General features: G+C 41.8%; 1 protein-coding gene across 2 annotated transcripts in view; it reads right to left on the reverse strand.

Moving 5' to 3' along the window:
- Positions 1–25,926, reverse strand: part of SGPL1 (sphingosine-1-phosphate lyase 1) — a 105,310-nt gene that overhangs the window by 23,538 nt on the left and 55,846 nt on the right. For both annotated transcript variants that reach the window (XM_049855804.1, XM_049855805.1), the window contains exons 4-8: positions 15,213–15,280; positions 11,327–11,474; positions 8,623–8,699; positions 5,571–5,699; positions 1,935–2,023 (exon numbers count right to left, since the gene is read on the reverse strand). In XM_049855804.1, the coding sequence (XP_049711761.1) occupies positions 1,935–2,023; positions 5,571–5,699; positions 8,623–8,699; positions 11,327–11,474; positions 15,213–15,280 (511 nt within the window). The remainder of the gene's footprint in view (positions 1–1,934; positions 2,024–5,570; positions 5,700–8,622; positions 8,700–11,326; positions 11,475–15,212; positions 15,281–25,926) is intronic.

Consider the following 25,926-nt stretch of genomic DNA (forward strand, 5'->3'; position numbering starts at 1 on the left):
GAAGGTGTTGCTTCTTGGTTATGCATCACTGGAATAATTATACTCCACTGCAACTCCCTTGCTATGAGCAACGGAGTAACTGATTTCACACCTTGAGTTAGCATTTCTGATTGCCAAGTTATTCCTCCAAATTTGGCCCTGTTTACAACACTTACCCTGACCAAAGTCAGCTCACCCGGAAGATAAAACCTACCAATATGGCAAAGTGAAGAAGCTCAATACTTGGCATGCAACATACCCAAGAAGTTCTTGCAGAAGAAAGGTAACTCTATTGTGGGTGTTCAGCACCCCCTAGTAGAGGCTTGAACAAGAGAGGGGAATGTGCTAGCAAACCTCTAAAACTGAGGCACTTGGCATAATAAAATGGCTGGTATGAGGTCTGAATCCCAACTCCATTTTATTGCAGGCTCCTGATTCTGCATTCCTTAGAATGTGATCTTGACCTCTTCCCATTCATATGCATATGGTCTTGGGCCTCTGGTTGGATGGGATGAGAAGACCCTGGGCCCCTATAATCATTTTGTTTCACCAGCTTGGCTCTTGCCCCAAGCCACTCTTAGCAAATAAAGGTAGGTAGGGGTCAGAAATGGGGTTTAGCTGCTCTTTGTAAATAAATGGAGGGGTTAGGCATGTGATTAGGAGAAACTTTACTCAGGATGTTCCAGGAAGAAGGTAGTTGAGCTGAGAGTGTACCCACATTGTGACCATACGACCATCACAGACTCCCTTCCCTGTCTTTACTATAAAAGCACTCCTCACCCTCCATGCTTCAGAGCACATGGTAGATTCCTCTCTGCCCTGTGTTTCTCCAATTTGTAAACTGTATTACCCTCAAAAAATCTGCTTTTTGGGGGGGACAAGGGGGAACAGGAAAGGCACCTTTGTTTCACTGTACAAGGAAAAGGAGTCAGTAGAAGCTGCTGCTGCCAAGTCTGCTTGCCAAGGGAGGGTAGGCAAGTTACTTTTCTTTTTTTTATTGTGCTTTAAGTGAAAGTTTACAGTTCAAGTCAGTCTCTCATACAAAAACTTATACACATTGTTATATGACCCTAGTTGCTTCCTACAATGCGACAGCACACTCCTTCTCTCCACCCTGTATTTCCTGTGTCCATTCAACCCACTCCTGTCCCCCTCTGCCTTCTCATCTCCCCTCCAGACAGGAGCTGCCCACATAGTCTCATGTGTCTACTTGAGCAAAGAAGCTCACTCCTCACCAGTATCATTTTGTGTCTTATCGTCCAGTCTAATCTTTGTCTAAAGAGTTGGCTTCAGGAATGGTTTTAGTTTGGGACTAACAGAGAGTCTGGGGCCTATGACCTCCGGGGTCCCTCCAGTCTCAGTCTGGTCTTTTTAATAGAATTAGAGGGCTGCACCCCACTTTTCTCCTGTACCGTCAGGGATTCTCTGCTGTGTCCCCTGTCAGGGCAGTCATTGGTGGTAGCCGGGCACCATCTAGTTCTTCCTCTTTGCTTTTCTAATTCTAGGACGGATCTATCTCAAAAAGATTTTTTCATTCTTCCTCCTAGAAGTCAGCCCTCGAGCTGAAATTTTCCTAGGAAGCACTCTGGGGCAGCTTATTTAAGGAACTTTCACTGACCTAAGACAAGCAGAGCTTTCCTCTACAGGATAATTTATAATAAATAATCCAGGATTCACTTTTGGAAAAAAAAATCTTATTATTGCTTGAAGTATAATCATTTATAAACTTTGGTTGGGAATAGGAATGATATCTAAACTTTGCTTGTTGGTCCATTTAGAATTTTGCTGAATGTGAAGGGATAAGGATTGAGGGGGCACAACATGGGGAAAAGAGGACTGAATGTTCCAAGAGGAAGAGAATAAGCAGGGAAATAGACTGTCAGGCTCATTTTCATATAGCAGTACCCCTGAACAGACACATCTACAGTGGGGGGAATAAACAGACACATACATACATTTCTGGATTTCTGATTCCCTTCTCCAAGGCCAGGTCCCGATAAGCTTTGCAGGCCATCAATATGCTTTCTGTCCCACCAGAGGTCACCTGTAAGAAAAAGGAGGTGCCACCTGAGGCCGGGAGTTAGGAAGAGCTACTAGCATGTACTTCCTGCCCTGATCTTGAAAATGTCTGATCCAGAAACAGAAAAGGTCTTAGATGCATGCTGCAGGGCAAACGCTGAAGGAAGAATGCAAAGGAGAATTTGGCTTTGTTGGCTAAATCCAATCTTGGCTCAGGGAAAGGGTAAAAATTACTAAACAAGGGCGAGCAGAAAGTCAGCACTGTCTGGACAAATGCACACCTGCCCAGGCCCCATCGGTATACAATCATTTCCATATTAATCAGTCCATCTGCAGACAGCACAGAGCATTCTACTCCATTCAAAAGCATAAAAATTCGTGGCCTTGATCTTAAATGTCAAAACCCTTTGAAAGTGTAATTATGGAGTTACCCACAATTCCCGTAAACAATGTAGCACATGAATGGTGCAAACAGGTTGCACTCGAACTGAGGAACAGAGTTTTTCATTCCAGTGGAATCCAGATGTCCATAGATACTGAGGTGACATATCCCTGCTACTGCCCTGAGATGATCTTTGAACCCTGAGCCTTGAGAAAACTGCTTTCCTAAAGTCACTTTTAAGTCATACCCCATGGACCAGTTCTACTCTGTCACGTAAGTTTGCTATGAGTCAGAATCGACTTGACAGCACACAACAACAAGCTGCAAACTCCTAAGGGAAGGGGCCAATCTGCTCACCACAACACTCCCAGCACCTAGTACAGTAATGGAGTCCCTGGGTGGTGCAAGCTATTGATATGTCGAGCTGCTAACTGAAAGGCTGGAAGTCAACTCCACCCAGAGGTGCCGCAGAACAAAGCTGTGGTAATCTTCTGAAAAACCAGTCAGTGAAGGCCATATTAGCTGGGTGATCCATTCAGAATTGTGCCAAACGTGAAGGGATAAGGGTTGAGGCGCCCAGACACACCTGGGGTTGCCACAACTTGACCACAACTGGGTTTTTAGCATACAAGTAGTTGGCACCGAACAGACTCTTGGTTAACATTCCTTAATGCCTGGCTTGCCTTTCATTAAATCATGGTGAACACAGGCACTTTATACCCAACTGCCTATTTTTTGATAATTTCTAAGAATAAAAATTTTCAAAACAAACAGCCAGAAGCAATGAACTAGAAGGACTTCTTAGTTTTATCATCTCTGAAGAGTCACACAATCTTAGGTAGGAGCTAGGGTTTTATTTCACAAGCGCGAAAACTGAGCCCCTGAAAGATTAAAGCAATTCACCTAGGGTCATACATTAGCATCTACTGGTAAGTAAAACTGTCTAAATTTTGTTATTTAATGTGGCTTAATATGAGATAGAATGAGCGGGTAATTACTGAAATTTCCTAAAATAATACCCGCATATATACCACTGGATACAAGATCCCAGTAGTCAGGAGTTACATGGAAGATCAGCTGAGAAAAGTTAGTCATTTTCTGACTCAGGAAGTCTTCATGAAATATCAGCTGAGAAAAGTTAGTCATTTTCTGATTCAGGAAGTCTTCATGAAACATGTGACCACCTTCCACAAAGAAGTGCATTTAGCTGGGGCATGAGACACTCGCTCTGTAGGTCTGTGCATTCTGAGCTGGAAAAGACAGAGTGCTTTCAGATGAGGTCAGCACTACAAAGCAGCAGCATGTCCTGTGGTCTGGAATCCAACCTCAGAATGTCACATGAAGAGCCAAACCAATTGTGAAGAAAATCAGCAATCTTCAAGCCTCCAGTGCTTAGGTACTGACCTAAGCAAAAACAAACCTCAAGTGATGAATGAAGTTGTCAAATATTTCATTTTACTTGGATCCACAATCAATGCCCATGGAAGGAGCAGTAAAGAAATCAAAAGAAGACTACGTGGACAGCTCCTGTCTGGAGGGGAGATGTTGTACATAGGGTTGCTATGAGTCAGAACCGACTCGACAACACCTAACAACACCACCTCTAGTCACCTACTTCACATGTCTTATTTTTAGTCCAGTAACTAATCAAATCCATATCATCACTTATAGGCAAATACCAGTGTGCTTCTGACTACAAAAGCAGGAACACCTAAATTCTAGTTTTTATTTCTGACCCCACACATTCTCTGTTTAAATGTGCTGCTACTCTCCCACGTCCCTCTGTCCCACGCTCAAAGGAAAACCGAAATTCGTGAACTAAGAAAATAGAAGCCTCACTAACTAGTTGTTATGTTCTTCACAGACAGGGTTATTTGAGCATCAGTAAGAATAACAACTGCAATGGACTGAAGCACATACAATATTCTGCAATTTATTTATCCATCCAACTGTTGAACATCTGAATTCTTTTCAATTTTTTGCTATTATGAACAATGCTGCTATGAGCACCTATGTACATATATCCTGGTACACGTGTACACTAGTTTTTCTGTGGTACATCCCTAGGAGTGGAATTGCTGGGTCAAAAGATATGTGTATTGTCAACTTGACTAGGTAAGACCAAACCGTTTCATGGCTGTTTAACCTACAGACTCTTAAAAGTTCATAAAGAGTCTTATGGCACCGGAGAATACCTACCTACTATGAGCATATCATAATCTCCCCTCTAGAATCACTCCGTTCATTTAACTGCCATAAGGGAAGCTGCTGCAGTATTATAGCTGGATCAGTTTTTAACAGCTTTGGAATTTTATTTTGAAAATGAATGCCAGGAACACCACTTTTGTTAGCTACTGAATATTTAAACATACTGATTTTCATGGTGCCGAGATAATAGTAAAAAACACTCTTGTTGAAAAAAATAGAAACTACCTATAAAATTTTCTTGTCCTTGCATGGGCCCCTCAATAATTACACTGGAAGACTTTCTAATGACTGTTAACATATCTGGTTGGATTAGCACCTCTAGGTTACCAGTACAGCGTACTGGATTAAGCCTATCCACCCTACACAAACCGAGATTTAGTTTTGTTCCTAGAAAAGGCAAGTCAGTTTGTAGTACCAAATCTAAACAGAGGTTATCCATCATAGTTTAGGAAAACTGAAAAATATCTACTTGAAAGAACAGTTGAAACAAGGAATTCTCATGTGTGTCTTTAAATCTAGATAATACCTGGCCCCCTTCCTATATTCCTAATAACTACTGAATGAGATTCACTTTACAGCAAAATAATAAAAGTAAACTGCCAGCTTAGGTAACATGAGAAGTGTATCAAAAAGACTATTATGACACACGGACGAAGAGATAAGAGGGAGGGAGGGAGGGTGGGACCAGATGTGGCAAAATATTTCTATTTGGTAAATACACAGTGTTCTTTAGACAATTCTAGCAACTTCATGTGGAATTAAAATTTTTCAAAATAAAAAATTAAACAGAAAAATGTCTAGAAAAGTATACTCTGAAATGCTGATGGTCTATGGATTACAAAATTATAAGTAATATTTTAAAACTGTCATTAATCTGGATTCTTCCACAAGAATCACTATTACTCTGTAAAATATTTTTAATAAACTCCACCATTTTAAACTTAAAAAAAAAGACAACTGGATGCTACCTGCATACACTTACAGTTCCACAGGAATCAGGTCCTCCGTTGAAAAGGGAACAAGCCATCCTGACAATTTCTGCTTCTATCTTACGGAGTCCTGGGAAGATATCTGGATGCAGTGGGTTACTCCATGCAAAATCTCCATAAGCCTGCAAAGAAATGCAAGCACGTATGATGTAAAAAGGTCATTACTCCGCAAAGAACAAAGAACCACACACTAAACAAAAATTTCTAGGCATTTGGGTTTTTTGAGGCACAACACTAGGAATTGGAAAAAAAGGGAAAGATAGGTTCCCCAATCCAAATAAATATAGTGTAGACAGCCATGTAGATAGTTTTTTACAATGTGGAAAGGGAGAAAAGAGAGATGTGGTTAAAAACACGGGCTCTGACACCGAAGAGACCCCACTCTGGAGTCTGAGTTTTGCCTACCATTTCTAGCTATGTGATCTTAGGTCAAATAACCTCTCTGAGGCTGTTTCCTCTTATGCAAAAGGGAATAGTTATGGTCATATCTACTCTCTCGGGATAATCAAATAACATACTGCATACAAAGCACTTAGTTGAGTGTTGTGATGAAATGAGATACCTTTATGGAGCCTCTTGCCTTGGTTCTTTGGAAAAACAGCTTGCAAGATTTTTCCCCTAGTCCCTGAGGAGTTACCTCTGTCCCAGTTTTCTACCCCTGAGGGTTTGTTACTTTTGTCCAGGTCGACTGACATCACCTGGGCAAGCTGTGAAAAAACTTGATGATGTGATGCTTTCTGCCTGGGCCTGGGCTGCAACCTGCCCTGTGACTGGTCTATTTTATGACCTTGCAGGAATTGGTCAATATACTTAAGCAAATGAAATGACTACAGACTACTATGCAAATGAGGTGACTGTGGCCCACCTAGAAGGGATTGGTCAGTTCTGGTCAGTTCGTGGTCCTGATGCAAGGGCTATGCCTTGAAACTAACCAGGAGTTTGCTTATATATGCAGCCAACCCCAGAGGGGTTTGTAGCCAGAAATAGAAAGAAGAAAGAAGCAAAATGGAGAAAAGGAGCAGCAAGAAGAAACAAATAGGAGGTAAGGAACCTCCTAAAAGCTGTAACAAAGGTCAAGGGCTATAACACTGAAGACAGCGAAAGGCCAGGAAGGGGCCCTACGGCAGAGCCGGTGGGAACAGGCCCAGAAGGAGCCCTGTGTCAGAGTCAGTGATGACAGCAGAAAACTGCTGGAAGGAATGCAGCTAAAAGGGCTGAACAAATCTGCAACACTGGCTATGAGCTGGATCAGTCAGCAGTGGAGAGGCCAAGGGCAGGGAAGCCAACTGCAGAGAGGCCTTTCCCCGGGAGGCCTGTCCTCAGGAAGCCGAGAATAGCCTGCACGGCTGAGAAGGGGCATGCATCGCAGAGAGAAGGGTCTGCTTGCTTGCAGGCCAAGAGGGGCCGAGAGCTGTCCTGCACTGAAGGGATATGCTCTTCACTTCGGGGGAGCCTTCCAGACCTTGCCTACATGCTTCCTGGCCCTGATTCTGAGTTGTAGCCTGTTACTTCCTTAATAAACCACTTAATTGTAAGTACCGTCTGTGAATTCTGTGAGACGTTGTGGTGAACTGCCAAACCTAAACATGGGAAGGAAGTGTGCAAACGGAAGGCAGAGCGGCCAGCATCAAAGATGGAAAATCTTTCAGCAGTTTGGAAAATGTGGAAGTCTGGGATATATTTGACCTCCACTTCATAGGAATTGGCTTTGTGCTGATTCTGACACTTGAAGTTATTCGTCCAGGTGTGTGGCACACAGCAGCTATGATGAAGTGCAATAGCAGGTTTGCATACAGAGTGCTAACAAACATCTTGAATGGTCAGAAGGTGTCTGCTGAGTAGGACCATGAGAGAATAGGAATTTGTTACTTGGAACAGGTAGATGAGGAAGGGGAAGGACAACACATGATAATAACATGATGTGTTCAGTAAGAAGCCCAGTGGCGCAGTGGTTAAGCATTTGGCTGTAACCAAAAGGTCAGCAGTTCAAACCCACCAACCGCTCCTTGGAAACCCTATGGAGCAGTTCTACTCTGTCCTGTAGGGTCGCTATAAGTTGGAACTGACTTGATGGCACCTAACAAAAACAACATTGCCTCTTCTCTTTAGTGAACACTCAAAACCAAACTCACTGCTGTCAAGCTGATTCCGACTCATAGCGACCCTGTAGGACAGAGTAGAACTGCCCCATAGAGTTTCCAATGAGCGGCTGGTAGATCTGAACTGCCAACTTTTTGGTTAGCAGCCAAGCTCTTAACCACTATGCCACCAGTGTTTATATGGGAAAGTAATAGGAGTGGCTGAAAAAAACAGGTGGGAACTAGCTCAGGAAGGGATTTCTATACTCTGCTGCGTAAGAAGCTTGGGTTCCATCTTACATATAATGGGAAGCCACTGGAAGATTTTTGAGCACAAAAGTTAAGATTAGCAAAATCTGTCATACTTAGTAAGGTGTGAGCAGTTTCAGAGTTACAATAATCAAACACAAAGGCCTTGAGGCTATTTCGTCCAACCCCTGTTTTACATGACAGAGTGGGTTTCAAAACTAAATTTGATTAGAGATGGAAGAAGCAGAAGGCCAATTCTGAACTCAACAAAGGGTGAAATTATCTGACTTACAAATGAGACCACTGTGCATCTCAGGCCGTTTGATTCTGAGACTCAGGTCGTTTAGGGAATAATGCCCAAGTTTCCCCGCCTCGTCTCTTCTCATCCTCCCTTACCATGAACAATCTCAGATGACAGCACCACCTTCCCTAGCCATCAGCCATTCTACGCGGGGTCTCCATAAACCCTGGAAACGGAAGTAACGTTGACTGTACTTTTTTACAGTTGAAGATGACTTTGACAACTTGCGTATCTGCCTATGTTTAGGTGCAGAGAAATGTAAACTTCCTGAAGTTCTGTGGTTTTATTTTAACAGTAAGTTTTCCTTAAGTAATTGTTTTTCATTACGAACGTAAAAGGAAAAAATGAAGTCATCTACGCTGGCAAAGGCCACATACACTCTTAGCTTAGGCGGTTCCATCAGGCATTGACACTCACCTTGACGAGGAGCTCGGTGAGCTTCTCCTCCCCATTGTACACCGCTCCTGAGGCTCGCCCTTCTTGCCAGCAGACATCTGCAGAGTAAGTCAAGGCCACTAGGTCACAGGAACCTTTGGGAAGACTGTTAAGTTCTACTAAGAAATAGGAATAATCACTCTAGGTACTAAAGAAAAAAGTTTGAATGGCACTCTTATGTTAAAAAAGACAAGAATTTCAAAAAAGTGCTATCACAGCAAAGTAAATTATAATCAACTATTGTCAACAATGGTATGAAAGATATTAATAGCATCTAGGTACAAGAAAGACAGTTCAATATAAGGCTGTCCTCATCCATTCTCAACTGCCTCCAACAGCAGAAACATTTTCCTTTGTCCATGTCTATTTTCCATTCTCTGGTGTAGCTTTACCTTGACCTTTTTCTGCAAAACCTTCCTTCTTCTCTCCCTTCCTATCCAATCATAGGAAGTGTGGGAACTGTTAAGAGCAGAAGAGGCAAGACAAAAGTACAAAATTCTACTACACGCTCATCAGGGTAGAAGCCAGAGAACAGAATCCAGGAGCAGACGAACCATGATGAGAGATGAACAATCAGCATCTTGGTTTCAGGGGCCCCTCCCTTCAGACAAGCCTGGAACCCACACCAGAATTAGCCACCTGCTTCCAGTGCTATAGGAGTCCTCGGGTGGTGCAAACAGTGAAGCACATGGCTATCAACTGAAAGGTTGGCAGTTCAAATCCACACAGAGGCATTGAGGAAGAAAGGCCCAGTGATCAATTTCCAAAACCCTATGGAGCGCAGTTCTACTCCAAAACATACGAGGTCGCCATTGAGTCGGAATCAACTCCATGGCAACTGGTTTGTTGCTTCTGTTTTGTTTTGTTGCTTCTGTTTTGTTTTGTTGTCTTTTTTTTTCTTCCCCCAACAGCACTAAATAGTTCAGCACTCAAGATCAGGAACACGGTCAACACTGGGATAAAGTTCAGAGGGACGGTTCCTGGACACAAAATGAGGTCAGACTTCCTACTTCCTGTCTGAGGTGCTCTCCCAAGACTTACTACTTTACACCAACAAATCTGTAGATGTGGGTGTCTTGGGTCCTCTTGCTACAACATGGCTGCGCCCTACTGAAAGTTGGTAGTGAGAAAGCTATTTCTGAAACACACTGAGAACTGCACGTGGCCAGAGACTGTACGGGGCAAAGACCTCTGGCTCTCTAACAAGACAAGAGACGACTGAAGAGTAAATCTACAGGGCAATTCCTCACTACCACAGCTATGTGCCATGTTCTGGCTTGCGGCCAGCTGACTCTCACTCCTTCCTTAGAGGACACTGCTCTGTACTGAGCACATCTTCAACCAGGGGTTACCAGCCTTTCACGAACAGGATATGTGATTTCATTTCCTGCTCTTTTTCTGGTGCTAGAGAACATGGCAATGGACAGTGACTTAAAGGCTGAAGGGAAAGAAGAATGGTGGCAGCAACCGGCCCTCACAATCATGGAAATCTTTAGTATATAAGCCTTAGGGAGATCACCCCAGCTTTGTATCATGAATATCTACACTCTGGACTATATCTAATTTTGTACACTCAAAACATGCCAACCAGAAATTTAAAATCTGTTTGTCTAAATGCAATGTGGTATCCCAGATGAGATCCTAGAATGGAAAAAAGGACACTAGTGAAAAAACTAGGGAGGTGCAGGCAGAATTTGTAGTTTAGTTAACAGTAAAGTACCAAAGTTAATTTCTTAGTTTTGACAAATGTGCCAGGGTTATGTAAAGATGTTAATATCAGGGGAAGGTTGGTAAAGGGGTATATGAGAACTCTCTGTACCACCTCCACAACTCTTCTATAAATCTAAAATTATTCCAAATGAAAAAGCTTTTTTTAAGAAGTATTTTAAATCTGATCTTAATTTGTAATAAACATGCATCTACTTGTGTTAATAGTAATAATAATAGTTAACCTATATTAAGCACTTACTATACACGTGCTACTGTAAGACACTTACACATATGATCTCATTTAACCCAATAATCATCCTTTCAGATAAGTACTATTATTATTATCTCCATTGTAGAGACGTAGAAACCAATATATATAAACCAAAAAACCCATTGCTGCTGAGTCAATTCCAATTCGTAGTAGCTCTATAGGACAGAGGAGAACTGCCCCCATGGGGTTTCCAAAGAGCAGCCATTGGATTTGAACTGCTGACCTTTTGGCTAGCAGCTAAACAGGTAACCACTGCACCACCACGGCCCCATGTCTGAGTGTGTGTGTGTGCGCACGCGCATGTGTGTGTGTGTGTATCTCATCTGTTTATCTTTTGATGATGGAACTAGAGGGAGTTTTTATTTTCCTCTGTGCTTTTATGTAAGTTTCACAATTCCTACAACGACTCGGTATTTGATTTGTACTACATATATTCACTTTTTAAAAACACAAATGGATCTTTTTATTCATGCTTAATAAAGAAATGGAGCTGAGTTCCACTGTCTGTGAGATTTGCTTGTTTTATGGATGAGGATGAATCTAAATATATTTTTTAAAATACGAGATGCAGCCTTTGAAACAGAACGTGAGCCCCTGAATGCTTAAGTACCAGGGGTCAGCCACTCTGAATCCAGGCCAACGTTAAATGACAACACAGCCTGCCGTTTTAAGGAAGCAGGTACCACGCGCACGGTGAGAACATACCCATTGAGCTGTACTCCTTCAGCTTCTCCAGCACAGTGGACGAGCTCAGACCCTGGGATGGCAGAGCTTTCACATAGTCCTTATCCACTTTCAGGAATGACATATTCTTAATGATATCATCCTTAGCCTTGTTCAATTTCACTTGGATCTCCAAAGGCAAGAAAGACAAAGTTAACAAGGAGATGGCAGAGTACAGTATGGTGAGCAGAAGAACCATATGATACCCAGCAAGTGCTCAACACCGGGCACAGCACAGGGGCTGCAGAGCTAAGAGGGTATTTTTGCTTAGAGAGCTGTGGTGGTATTTGACTATTCACCTATTTTCTTGCATATGCAACAGCCCCTTAGAAGCTGGAAAAGCCAACTTCCCCTTCGAAGGTCAAAGATGTACTCAATTTCCCCACATCCCTTTTCTCTGCCACGTTGACATCACCACTGTGTTACTGGGTTTGCGTGTGCTGACGTCAGCACCTCTCAGAGGGCAGTATTTGGACCTTGTTCCTGCCCTGGCAGCAGCTACAGTGTGCTGAAGAAATGAGTCAGTAGCCAGCAAACAGGCCAAGCTACAGAAAAAGGGATTCTGATTCTTGTGCAAGTGATGAGCTCCTTCAATGCCAAGATTTTGGAAGGCCTACACAACTTATACAAGCATAAGACATTTTAAGAACTGTCAGGAAGACTGCATTATATCTCAAGTTGCTCACAGCTTGAGCTGTCTGACACCAAAATGCTTGGCAGAACTAAGGTCCTTTCTGCTATGGAATTTATCAATTATGATTATTTACTTAACATCCTCATAGCCACTGCTTCTAAGCCATTTCCTTTCTTTCATTCACTCACTCCCTCATTCACTCATTCACCAAATATTTGCTGAGCAACTACTAAGGGCCAGGAATACACAGTGAACAAAACACACAGGACGCTTACTCTCATGAACCATATTTTTAGCAAGGGAAACAGAAAATAAATATTAAGTATAGACAGTCTCTGGATTATGAACAAGTTTCATTCCTAAGTCTGTCTTTAACTCGAATTTGTACGTAAGTCAGAATAGTCATAGTTCATATCTAACGTCAGTTAGTCAAATGTCTGCCTCCATATATAATATACACCCATTCCACAACTTATCGACATGTCATTAAAAAACAGGTCATTATGCAAAAATCGCCATTACGTAAAAATGGAGGATGACCACATCAGATCACAAAATATTATGTGGGACACATATTTCCCTCTGGACCAGAGAGGCAGAAAATGTACGTGGATGCTATATGTCTCACCGGTTGTGAAAGGGTTACTGCCAGATGTATGTCGTTAATGCACAAAACAGACAGTAGATATTTTACTACTGTCATAAATGTGAGATGTTGGATAATGAGATAGTGGATAAGTGAGGAGGAGGTGTATAGTGTAACTTTCTATGCAAAAAAACATTACAGAAACACTTCCAGATACACTAAAACATCTTTAACGTAATATTACAGTAATAATGATGTTTCGACGCGCATTGCAAAGAAGCACTCTTTGTTGTTACAAACCACTGTATATACCTCAAATTTTTAATACAATAGGCTTTGCAAAGATTGGCTCATAACTACAGTCCGTACGTAAGTCAGATGTTCATAACCCAGGGACTGCCTGTAAGGAAAAGCACTGAGGGAAAAAAAAAAAAAAAAACAGAGCGAGGTAAAGAGGAAGAATGGCAGGGGCTGCTATCTGTGATAAAAGAAATTCTGAGGGGTAGGTTTGAAAATTTGGCTACATGTTACAGTTTGTGCCTGTCACAGTGATATGTTTCCAGCAATATATTTACTAAAGTTTGATGCCCAAGAACTCACTCCCGACTGTGCAATTGTCTCATCCCCAGCCCTGGGCGATCAGAATACAAGAAGGTCTTCTGAGATCCGGTTCCCAATAAAACCACAGGGAAACCTGCTGCTTTAAAAATGTCTGCAAGAGTCAGGATGACAGCGACACCAAGGCACGCTACAGATACAGTGATATTTTTAAAGTTGTGAATAAAGGATTATGCCACATAAGCTGCAACCGTACAACAGGAACAAACTGTGAAAGCTGGGCGTCCATGCATAGATCATGCTGTTGTAATAAAACAAAACAAACAAAAATGATAATAAGGTGTATGAAAAAGCCCAGCACTGCACTTCTCCACTCCCAATCCTTGCCTCACAGTCTCTACCACATTATCCAATTCTAGTTTCCTCATAGCACTGATTTCAAAATGAAATCCTTACGTATTTGTCTACTTCTTTTCTGTCTTTCCTACTAAAACATATGTTCCATGAGAGGAAGGACTTGGTTTTGTTTACCACGATATCCCCAGTGCCCAGAGAGTCCCCAACACTGAGCAGGTGCTCAGTAAATGTGCTGAATAAATAAGCGAATGAATGAATGAGAGGAACACGTGCACACGCACGCACACACACACGCCCCAAATGACTTTTGTCTCTGAGCCTCAGAATCTGCTTCTAAAAACTGAAGGGTGATAAGATAGCTCTAGGGACCTTCTAATTCTGTTACTTCATAAATTTAGGAACGGGCTGTGGAACCCTACCACTTATTTATCTCAAACCTGGGAACTGCAGGAAAAAAGTGGGAGGGATGAGGGCAAAAAGATGTGGAATAATGCAGAGAAATTGTCCTGTCCTTTGGGATACGGTCCATTCTCTATAATGCCTTCTCTGTCCCCAACTCTTACCCTAGAAGGATGAAAGTAGATTTACTTCTAGGGGTTAATATGATTTGGGGAGCAAACCGAAGCCTATCCACTCCCGTTCCCCTCCTCCAACCCTACCTTCCCACAGGAAACGGATCTGAAAGTACATATTTCAGGCAAAGTTAGCGAAGTCATTTTATTCAAAGGCTAAAGGTAACTGCCATCTTTTCTGGTTTGGCCAGGAAAGGGAATTGGAAGCCTAAAGTGAAAGCAATCCGGAAGGCCGGACAAAAGAGGCTGGGAAAGACCAGAGGAAAGCTGAGGGGCTGCCAGGGTAGGGGAAATGGAGACAACAAGGACTCACGCACCCTCTTCAGAATTTGCAAAAGGCTTGCCCTGGTTATCTTCATCTGACATAAAGACTTGAGGGTACAAAAGTGAACATCTTATCCTCAGCACGGGTGCAGGGTAGAGGGGATCCAGTGAAGGGGACGTACCACAGACAGGTGCAAAGAGCAAGAGACTGGCTCGTTATCTAAGTTTCTACACCTGGAATCAGCAAGCTACAGCCCAAGAGCCGCATCTGGTCAGCAGATCGTTGTCTGCATAAAAAAGTTTCAACGGAACACAGCCAGATCAGCCCTTTCCCTAATATCTATGGCTGCTTTCCCTTGACTAAGGCAGGGTTAAAAGCCGTGACACAGACAGTATGGGCCCCAAAGCCTAAGATGTTTCATATCTGGCCCTTACAGAAAAGTCTGCCAGCCCCCGCTCTAAACCACGTAAGTACCCGATCCCTCGGTAAGTATCTAAGTTCAGTCCAGCCAAATACCCCTGCAAAACATCATGTCACTTCTGTCACGGCTTCTGACTCCAAATTTTCAGTCCTTAACAGACTTCGCATCTCTCCTTTGGCAAAATACATTTGCTGGAGAAGGAGTCAGAGTTTCTCAGCCTCGGCGCTGTTGACATTTTGAAGCAGATAAATCCCTGTTGTGGGTGGCTGTCTTGTTACATTACTGGATGTACAGCAACATTCCTGGCTACTGTCTACCCCCCACGTGTGACAACCAAAAATGCCTCCAAACACTGTAAAATATTCCCTGGAGGTGGGGAGAACATTGTTTTGGATAAATAGAAGGAAGAAAGTATCACAATCACCATTAACTGATCACCAAGGGGGGAAAAAGGGTCTACGCAGATTCCGCTCACCTTGCGGCCGATGAAAGGCATCTTCCTGGTGAGCTTAAAACACTTCTTTTTAAACCTTGACCATAAACCTGAAAGAAACAAATGGCCAATTAGCCAAACAAATTTCCAAGGATATGACCAGCTAATCATAATGTACGAACTAGTCACAGTCCCCCGCAACCTCATCTGCCTTCAGGATACAAATGGAGGGTTTCTTTCCTCTTTTTTTTAAAATATCTGTAATTTTTTTTTTTTTGTGGTAACTATATAGGTAAGAAAATACTTGGCACTTCAACAAGCTTCACATGTACAGTTGAGTGACATTAATTATGTTCATGATGTTCAACAATCACCATTAACTGTTTCTGAATTTTTCCATCACCCTTCAAAGAAGCTCAGTGTCACCTAAGCATTGTGTCTTCCTTTCCCCCTCCCTCCCACCCACCCCTGGAAACCACTAATAAACTTCGATCTCTATATACTTCTCTACTCCAGAAAGTATCTTTCCTTTTTTAAGAAACCTTTTAAACTTAATTTTTTGAGTAAATATTAACATGGTTCAAAAATACATACACAAAAAATGAAAAGTCTTCCTTTCTGTAATCTACTCCTCCCCTCCCAACCCATCACACTGTGTTAGGCTGTTGTTGTTAGGTACCATCTACTCACTTCTAACTCACAGCAACCCTATGTACAACAGAACCAAGCACTGCCCACGCCTGTGCCATCCTCACAATCGTGTCAATTCATCTTGTTGAGGGTCTTCCTCTTTTTCGCTGATCTTCTACTTTACCAAGTATGATGTCCTTCTCCAGGACTTGTCCCTCCTGATAAAATGTCCAAAGTATGTGAGACGAAGTCTCGCCATCTTGTACTTCTTCCAAGACAGATTTGTTTGTTCTTCTGCCAAACCAAAACCAAACCCACTGCTGTCGAGTAGATTCCGACTCATAACGACCTTATAGGACAGAGCAGAACTGCCTCATAGAGTTTCCAAGGAGCACCTGGCGGATTTGAACTGCTGACCTCTTAGTTAACAGCCACAGCACTTAACCACTACGCCACCAGGGTTTCCGTTCTTCTGCCAGTCTATGGTATATTCAATATTCTTCACAGATACCGTAATTCAAAACCATCAATTCTTCTTTGGTCTTCCTTACTCATTGTCCAGTTTTTGCACGCACGTGAGGCAACTGAAAATGTCATGGCTTGGGTCAGGAGCACCTTAGTCCTTTATGTGACACCTTTGCTTTTCAACACTTTAAAGAGATCTTTTGCAGCACATTTTCCCAATGCAATGTGACGCTGATTTCTCGACTGCTGCTTCAATGGCCATTGATTGTGGATCTAAGTAAAATGAAATCTTCTGTCCATACAATGCTTCCATATTGCAACTCAAGGCTTGAATTTCTTCTTCAGTTCTTTCAGCTTGAGAATTGTTGAATGTATTCTTCCCTTTTGGTTTTCTAACTCCAGTTCTTTGCACATGTCATCATAATACTTTGTCTTCTGGAGCCACCCTTTGAAATCTGTTCAGCTCTTTTACTTCATCATTTCTTCTGTTCACGTTAGCTACTCTACATTCAACAGCAAGTTTCAGAGTCTCTTCAGAAATCCACTTTGGTCTTTTTCTTTCTTCTCTGTCTTTTTAATGACCTGCCACTTTCTTCATGTATGACATCCTTGATCTCATCCCACAACTCATCTGGTCTTCAGTCATTAGTGTTCAGTGCATCAAATCTTTTCTTGATATGGTCTCTAAATTCAGGTGGGATATACTCAAGGTCCTACTTAGGCTCTCATGGACTTGTTTTAATTTTCTTCCGCCTCAACTTGAACTTGCATATGAGCAAGTGATGGTCTGTTCCGCAGCTGGCCCCTGGCCTTATTCTGACTGAAGATACCAAGCTTTTCCATTGTCTGTTTCCAAAGATATAGTCGATTTGATTCCTATGTATTCCAACAGGCAAGGTCCACATGCCTAGTTATTGTTTATGTTTTTGAAAAAAACGTATTTCTGATGAACAAGTCGTCGGTCTTGCAAAATTCTATTGTGGAACCTCTGGCGTCGTTTCTATCACCAAGGCCGTATTTTCCAGCTACCGATCTTTCTTCTTTGTTTCCAATGGTCACATTCCAATCACCAGTAATTACCAATGCACCTTACTGCATGTTTGACCAATTTGAGACTGTAGACATTAGTAAAAGTCTTCAATTTCTTCATCTTTGGCATTAGTGATGGTTACGTAAATTTGAATAATAGTTGTATTAACTGGTCTTCCTTGTAGATTTATGGATATCGTCTTATCACTGACAGCGCTGTACTTCAGGAAAGATCTTGAAATGTTCTTTTTGACAATTTATGTGATACCATTCCTCTTCAATTTGTCACCCTCAGCATGGTAGGCCATATGATTTTCTGATTCAAAAAGGCCTATACCAGTCCTTTTCAGCTAACCCTTGGGATACTGATTTTTATGTGTCCCATTTCATTTTTGATGACTTTGTTTTCTTGATTCATATTTCGTACATCACATGTTCCCCTTACTAATGGCTGTATGCAGCTGTTTCTTCTCATTGAGTTGTGTCACATCAGCACATGAAGGTTCCAGAAGCTCTACTCCATCCACATCATTAAGGTCGACAATACTTTGAGGAGGCAGCTCTTCCCTAGTCATATTTTGAGTGCTTTCCAACCTGAGGGGCTCATCTTCCAGCACTATGTCAGACAATGTTCCACTGCTATCCATAAGGTTCTTCGGCAGTAGACTGCCAGGTCCTTCTTACTAGTCTATCTTCTTCTGGAAGCTCCACTGAAAACTGTCCACCACGGGTAACCCTACTGGTTTCTGAAATACTGGTGGCAGAACTTTCAGTATCACAGCAACACGTAAATCACCACAGTATGAAAAACTGAATGCCAATGGTGGCCCACCACACCACCCCCATGTGAACACTACTATCAGTTTCAAGTATACCCTTCCAGTGTCTCTTTATGCCCATACAAGCAACGATAAAGATATTCTTTTCTTTTTTTTTTTTGGTAATAATTGTGCTTTAGGCGAAAGTTTACAGCTCAAGTTAATTTCTTATACAAAAATGTATACACAAATTGTTATGTGACCTTAGTTGCAATCCCTATAATGTGACAGAACACTCCCCCTTTCCACCCAGCGTTTCCCATGTCCATTCAACCAGCTCCTATCCACTTCTACCTTCTTATCCCCCTTCCAGACAGGAGCTGTCCATTTAGTCTCGTGTATCCACTTGAACTAAGGAGCACACTCTTCACGAGTATCATTTTATGTTTATAAACCCGAAAAAAAACCTGCTGCCGTCAAGTTGATTCCAACTCATACCAACTAGTCCAGTCTAATCTTTGAAGAGTTGGCTTCAGGAACGGTTTTATTTCTGGATTAACAGAGAGTCCAGGGGTCATGTCTTCTGGGGTTCTTCTATTCTCAGTCAGACGATTAAGACTGGTCTTTTTACTAGAATTTGAGTTCTGCACCCCACATTTTTCCCTTTTGTGTTCCCTGTCAGGGTGATCATTGGTGGTAGCTGGGCACCATCTAGCTCTTCTGGCCTCAGGCTGATGGAGTCTCTGGGCTAATACTTTCCTTGAGTCTTTGGTGTTCTCCACTCTCCTTTGCTCCAGGTGGGTTGGGACCAATTGATGTATCTTAGGTGGCCACTCGCAAGGTTTTAAGACCCCAGACACCACTCACCAAAGTGGGATGCAGAACATTTTCTTAATAAACTTTGTTATGCCAATTGACCTAGATGTTACCTGAAACCATGGTCCCCAGACCTCCACCCCTGCTATTCTGTCCCTCAAAGTGTTTGGTTGTATTCAGGAAACATCTTAGTTTTTGGTTTAGTCCACTTGTGCTGACTTCCCCTGTATTGTGTATTGTCCTTCCCTTCACCTAAGATAACTCTTGTCTACTAATAAAGATAATTCTTAATTGTTTCGCTATTTATACAAAAGATAACATATTCTAGCACTGTACAAGACCTTGCTTTCCACGCAGGAATACTATCTTAAAAATGAGTGCTTCTGCTTAGCTGCAGAATATTCCATTATATAGTTGTACAATGATTTTATTTAACCTACTGATGGATTTTTAAGTTATTTCCAATATTTGCTATTACAAATCATGCTGAAACAACCTTGTAACACATCATACTGCACACCTGCAAGAATATCTACAGGATAAATTTCCAGAAATAGAATTGCTGAGTCTAATGACATATTCATTTGAGTTCTTTACCTTTCCAAAGTTTCCAGATGCCCAATATTTCTACTCTTCCTCCTCTCAAAACAAACAACCAACCCATGCTTTTTCCCCAAGATCTACGCTCTAGTCCCTCATCCAATACGTGTCCTTGCAACATTTTCTGGACCTAAAAAGACCTCTGAAATCAACTGGCATTGATCAGAGTCCACTCTGTCAGGAAGTACACAGGACAAATATGGATATGCTTCTCAGTGCATTCACATTCAGTATGTCTCAACTGACACAATATTTGAGGTTAGTATAGAAAGCATTGTTTCTGGATAAAAATCTAACTTCGGTCCTTTGGCCAAAAAGAAGTAACAATGACAAAAAAAGGCAACTGAGGATCATAGCATCCAATGGATTGCTTGAGGTCATAGATCAAATCAATGCTGCAGCTACGATTTAACTCAAGTCTTCATCTTTCTAGTCTAAGAAGCCCAGTAGTCTACACTACTTCAAATGAACAGTGGCAATTTGCTGTTATCCCAAATGAGTCCATACAGAATCTAGACCTAAGCTTTTATCCCAACATGAACTGAGTAGGAACCTGATCTGGGCATTCTCACCTACCTGGCCCAAATGGAGATCTCTCTCCCCCAACCACTACGGCATCTGTCTGCACCATTCTTTTGGTATTTATTTTATGATGCCTTGCATGTTTGAGAGGTTCTGGTGGTGCAGTGGTTAAGTGATCAGGCTGCTAACTAAAAAGTCAGCACTGTGAATCCACCAGCTACTCCTTGGAAACCCTATCAGGCAGCTCTACTCTGACCTATAGGGTCGCTTTGAGTCGGAATCCACTCAACGGCAATGGATTTGGTTTTGTTTTTTACATGTTTGGTGTCCCTGAGTGGCAAACAGTTAACACGGTAGGCTGCTAATCAAAAAGCTGGAGGTTTGAGTCTACCAGAGGTGCCTCAGAAGAAAGGCCCAGTGAACTACTTATGAAAAATCAGACACTGAAAACCCTGCGGAGCACAGTTCTACTTTGATACACATGGCGGGGGGGTCCCCATGAGTTAGACTCAACTCAACAGCAGTTGGTACTGGCCTTGCATCTTTACTAGTTTTGTTTTGCCAAGGTTTCTGCCTTCCCATCTCACCCTGCAGTGCCTAGCACTGGAGTCAACACTCTGAAAATGTCCAGGACAAAACCAGAGAACTAAGACACACTGTAATACATAGCTGAGATCTTACTGTATGTACAATACTGAAGCCTCTTCTCACTTACAATGTTTTTCTACATTATAAAAGATTATTCCTAAATAAATTTTAAGTGGTATCATAACAGCCCATCAAATGAATACAGCCTAATGTTAGATATTTAATGGGCTTCTTATTCCACCATTTCTAACAAAGTTAAAGCTGAAAAGATTCAGAATCACTTTCTTATTTAACAGATGAAGTAATTAATAAATGAGATTAAAAGAGGTCTAAACATCAGCAAACGGTACCACGGGTCAAAAGTACTGGAATGTGGTAAGATGGAGGAGAGCGATTAATTTTATGGAAGTTGTGAGACAAAATGGTGCAGGGCAAAAAGAACAGACTGCAGGATCAAAGATAGAGAAATTAGAAATAAAAAGATCATGGGGTGGAGCCAACATGGCACAACAGATACAAGCACCATGTCATCCCCTCCACAGCAAAGACCAAAAAAACTAAGTAAAACAGAGACAAATGTTAATCCTGGAAACTTAAGCATGAAACAAAGAGATGAAGAACTCAACCAAACACTGAACAGAAGAAGAAACTAACAGAGAACAGAGAGCAAGGAGGGCCACAGAGGGGAGGTCCCCTATCAGCTAACAGAGCACAAATTCACCATCTTGGACTCCTCGGCCACCAAGAAAAGCAGACAGAGAATATGGGAAGGCGGCTTCCTAGAGCTCCCAGCAGGAGACAGAGCACCTGGTAATACATGCTTTTCCACCCCGCACTTTCCAGCAGGCTGCGGTCACTTGGCCAGGGAGACACCGGCTCCTTGCCGCTTGGATTTGCCCCACTCATACCAGCCAGCTCCTTCAGTGCCATTTTTCTTTTGTTGCTGTTGTTGCTTTTTTTTTTTTTTTTCTGGCTTCTTTTGGTTTCTTCTCTCTGTCTTACCTCCTTCCTTTCCTTTCTCTCGATCACCTGGTTCCATGTGCCATCTCCACTCTTTCTTGACAAGCTGTGCAGCACCATTCAGCTGGGAAGCCACTTCCGTGCCGCCATTGCCAGTGGGTTCCCTGGGAGCATTTTTTTTCTCTTTCTGGTTTTTCTTCGTTTCTCAGTTTGTCTTTCTCTACCTTCCTTCTTTTCCTTTCTCCCGAATACCTGGCACCGTGTGCCATCTCTGCTCCTTCGAGACAGGCTATGCACACTGCTCAGCTGGGGAGCCACTTCCCTGGTTCACACCGTCAAGCCAGTGGGCTTCCTTGGGGCTTTTATTTCTTTTCTGGGCTTTCTGCTTCTCTCTACCATCCTTCCTTTCTTTTTTCTCGACCACCTGGTTCTGTGTGCCACCTCTGTTCCTTCTAGACAGGTTGTGTAGCCACCAAGCCATAGGGCTCCCTCGAAGCATTTTTTTTTTTTTTCTTTCTTCAGTTTCTTGTCTCTACCTCCTTTCCTTTCTCCCAGACACCCGGCGCCATGTGTCATCTCTGCTCCTTATTGATAGGCTGTGCAGCACTGCTCAGCTACGGAGCCTCTTCCCTGGTCCGTACCACCATGCCAGTGAGCTCCCTTGGGGAATTTTTTCTTTCTTCTCTCCTTTTCTCAGTTTCTCTCTACCTGCCTTCCTCGCCCTTATCCTGCCATCTTTGCTCCTTGACGGACTGTGTAGCACTACTCAGCTGTGGATCCACTTCTTGTGGGCTCCCCTGGGACTTTTTTTTTCCATTTTTTCTCAGTTTCTTGTCTCTCTCTACCTTCCTTTCTTTCCCTCCTCCCAACCACCTAGCATATTCCCCCACTCTTTTGGTTTCTTATCTCTCTCTACCGTTCTGCCTTTCCTTACTCTCGACCACCTCGTCATATGTGGCTTTCTCTCTTTTTTTTTAAATCTAGTTTCTTATTTCTCTCTCCCTTTCTTCCTTTCCTTTCTCCTGCCCACCTTGCTGTATGTGTCTTATCTCTCCTTTCTTGATGGGTTATGCCACACCACCTAGCAAAAAAGCCACTGGCACATGGCTTCCCTGGCTCCATGCCACTCCAACAGCAGGCTCCTTCAGGACTGTTTTTTTCACTTCTGTTTCCTTCTCCTCTTTCTCTTCTTTCCCACACCCACTTAGCTCCACACATCACAACCTTCCCATTCCCTCCTGCCTATTGACACCATATGCTGACTATCACACCCTCAAATGGCACAGGCATGGTCTACCGGAACATGCCCTGCACTGCCCCCTGGACCTGCCCTGTTGGCCCCAGTGCATGCTACAAATGACCCATCTCAGTCCCTCCCCCTCCACTGGACCTCCCCTGCTGCATCACGGCTGAGCTACTAGCCCTGCCCATTAGACAAGGTGGTGAGAAGTATCATTCCCACGGACAAGCAAACAACAAAGAATGCCCAGCCCGCCTGCTCAGACATAACCAAAAAAAAAAAAAGCAGGACAAAATAAAGAAATCTATAATCAATAAATGAAGACAATAATTATTGAATGTCCCGAAGACAGCAGATAATACCAAAACATTAAAAAAAAAAAAAAAAAGACAGGATGGTTCCAGTTGTCATCCAAAATAAAACACCAGATGACCTTCCAGTAGAAGAAAAGGTACTGGAACTACCTGAAAAAAATTAAAATCTCTAATATGCAGAGTTATGCAAGAGATAAAGGAAAAAGCAGACAAAAATGAGGAGAAAATCGACAAAACCATGGAGAAAACAACAGAAGAATTCGAGAAAATAATGCAGGAACAAAATGTCAAAATAAACTCACAACTGGAAATAGTATAGAAACAGCAATTACAAATCCAAAAGATAAACAACAAGATTTCAGAAATGGATAGTGTCATAGAAGGTTTGAGTAGCAGGCGTGAAAACAATGGAAGACAGGATCAGCAAAACTGAAAACAAATCCTTTAATACCACTTTGAGGAAAAAATCAGAGAAAACAATGAAAACAAATGAAGAAACCCTGAGAACAATGTGGGTTCAATCAAAAGCAAAAATTTTCAGGTGATCGGAGTTCCAGAACAGGGGCAGAAAATGGAAAACACAGAGAGGCTCATTGAAGAACCGCTGACAGAAAACTTCCCTGATATCATGAAAGATAAAAAGCTCACCATCCTAGAGGCTAAACAAATGCCATATAACATAGACCCCAAAAGAAAATCACTAAGGCATATCATAATCACACTTGCTAAAACCAAAGACAAAGAAAGAATCCTGACAGCAGCTCAAGAAAAGTGAAAAGTCACATACAACAAGAAAACAAGAAGACTAAGTTCTGATTACTCAGCAGAAACCATGCAAACAAGAAGGCAATGGGATGATATATATAAAGCCTTGAGAGAAAAAAACTGCCAACCAAGAATAATATATCCTGCAAAACCCTCACTCAAATATGATGGTGAAATAAGGATATTTCCAGATAAACAGTTATTAAGGAAATACGTAAAAACTAAACAAAAATTATTAAAGTCCCTCGCTTAGAGAACCAACAACATCAGACAACAGCCTGAATCTAGGACACAAGACCACATCAGCCAGATACCAACCTAGGTAATGAATTCACAAGGATAAAACAAAACTAGAAGATTCACAACAAGGAACCAAAGAGGTTAATCTGTAAATGACAACATCAAAACGATAAAAGAGGGAATAAATGGTGTAGGTTACCAACCAAAAACCAAATCCATTGCCGTCAAGTTGATTTTCACTCACAGAGACCCTATAGGGCAGAGTAGAACTACTCTGTACAGTTTCCAAAGAGTGCCTGGTGGATTCGAACCACCAACCTTTTGGTTAGCAGCCGTAGCTCATAACCAGGGTTTCCAGTGGAGGTACAGAACTTTCAAATGGACAGGAAGGCAAGGTGATACCAAGTAATAAAAGACTGGTTCAAATGTAGGAAGATAAGGGGAAATTTCAAGGTAACCACAAAGAAAGTTAACAAACCTACTCATCAAAATAATAAAAAATAAAGTCTCAGTAAACATAAAATCTACAAAAATAAAAAGAACAACAACAACAAAAAATCCAGAAACAAAAGGAAGGGAAACGAAGAAAACATCAGCACCACAAAAAAAAAAAAGCCCTGCGAAATGACAGGAATAAACTTACACCTATAAATAATTACAATGAATGTAAACAGCAACCATAAAGAGACAGAGAGTGACAGAACGGATAAAAAAAAACAGGATCCATCAATATGCTGTCCACAAGAGACACAACTTAGAAAAACAGACATAAATTTATTAAAAAATCAAAGGATGGAAAAGACTGCATCGAGCAAACAGCTATCCAAAAAAAAGTAGGAGTGGCAATACTAACCTCAGATAACAGAGACTTTAAAACAAAAGACACCATAAAAGACAAAGAAGGGCATTATATAATGATCAAAGGGATAAGTCATCATGAAGACATAACCATAATAAATATCTATGCACCCGGTGACAAGGCTCCAAAATACATAAAACAAACTCTAATAGCACTGAAAAGAGAAATTGACAGTTCCACAATAATAGTAGGAGACTTCAACACACCATTCTCGGTAAAGGAAAGAACAACTAGAAAGAAACACAACAAAGATACAGAAGACCAAAAGGCCACAATCACCCAACTTGACCTCATAGACATATACAGAACACTCTACCCAACAGCTGCAAAGCACACATTCTTTTCCAATGCACACAGAACGTTCTCTAGAATAGATCACATCTTAGGCCAGAAAGCAACCCTGGACAAAATCAAAAACACTGAGATAACACAAAGTATCTTCTCTGGGCACAATGCCATCAAAGTAGAAATTAACAACAGGAAGAGCAAGGAAAAAAAATCAAATGGAAACCAAATAACACCCTGTTTAAAAACTACTGGGTAATAGAAGAAATCAAAGATGGAAGCAAAAAATTCCTAGAATCAAGCGAGAATGAAAACACACCACACCAAAACCTCTGGGAAACAACAAAGACACTGCTCAGAGGTCAATTTATACCAACAGATGCACACACCAAAAAGGAATAAAGGGACAAAAATCAGAACATTAGTTACACAACCTGAACAAACAGAAAGAGAAGAGGGAAAGAAGCCCACAGCCACCAGAAGAAAGAAAATGATAAAAGATCAGAGCAGAAATAAATGAACCAGAGAACAGAAAATCAACAGAAAAAAATAACAAAACTGAAAGTTGGTACTTTGAAATGGTCAACAAAATCAACAAACCACTGGCCAAACTAACAAAAGAAAAACACAAGAGGATGCAAATAACCCAAATAAGAAATGAAATGGAGGACACTGTAACAGACCA

Source organism: Elephas maximus, chromosome 16 (assembly GCF_024166365.1).
Source record: "Elephas maximus indicus isolate mEleMax1 chromosome 16, mEleMax1 primary haplotype, whole genome shotgun sequence".
Lineage (NCBI taxonomy): Eukaryota > Metazoa > Chordata > Mammalia > Proboscidea > Elephantidae > Elephas > Elephas maximus.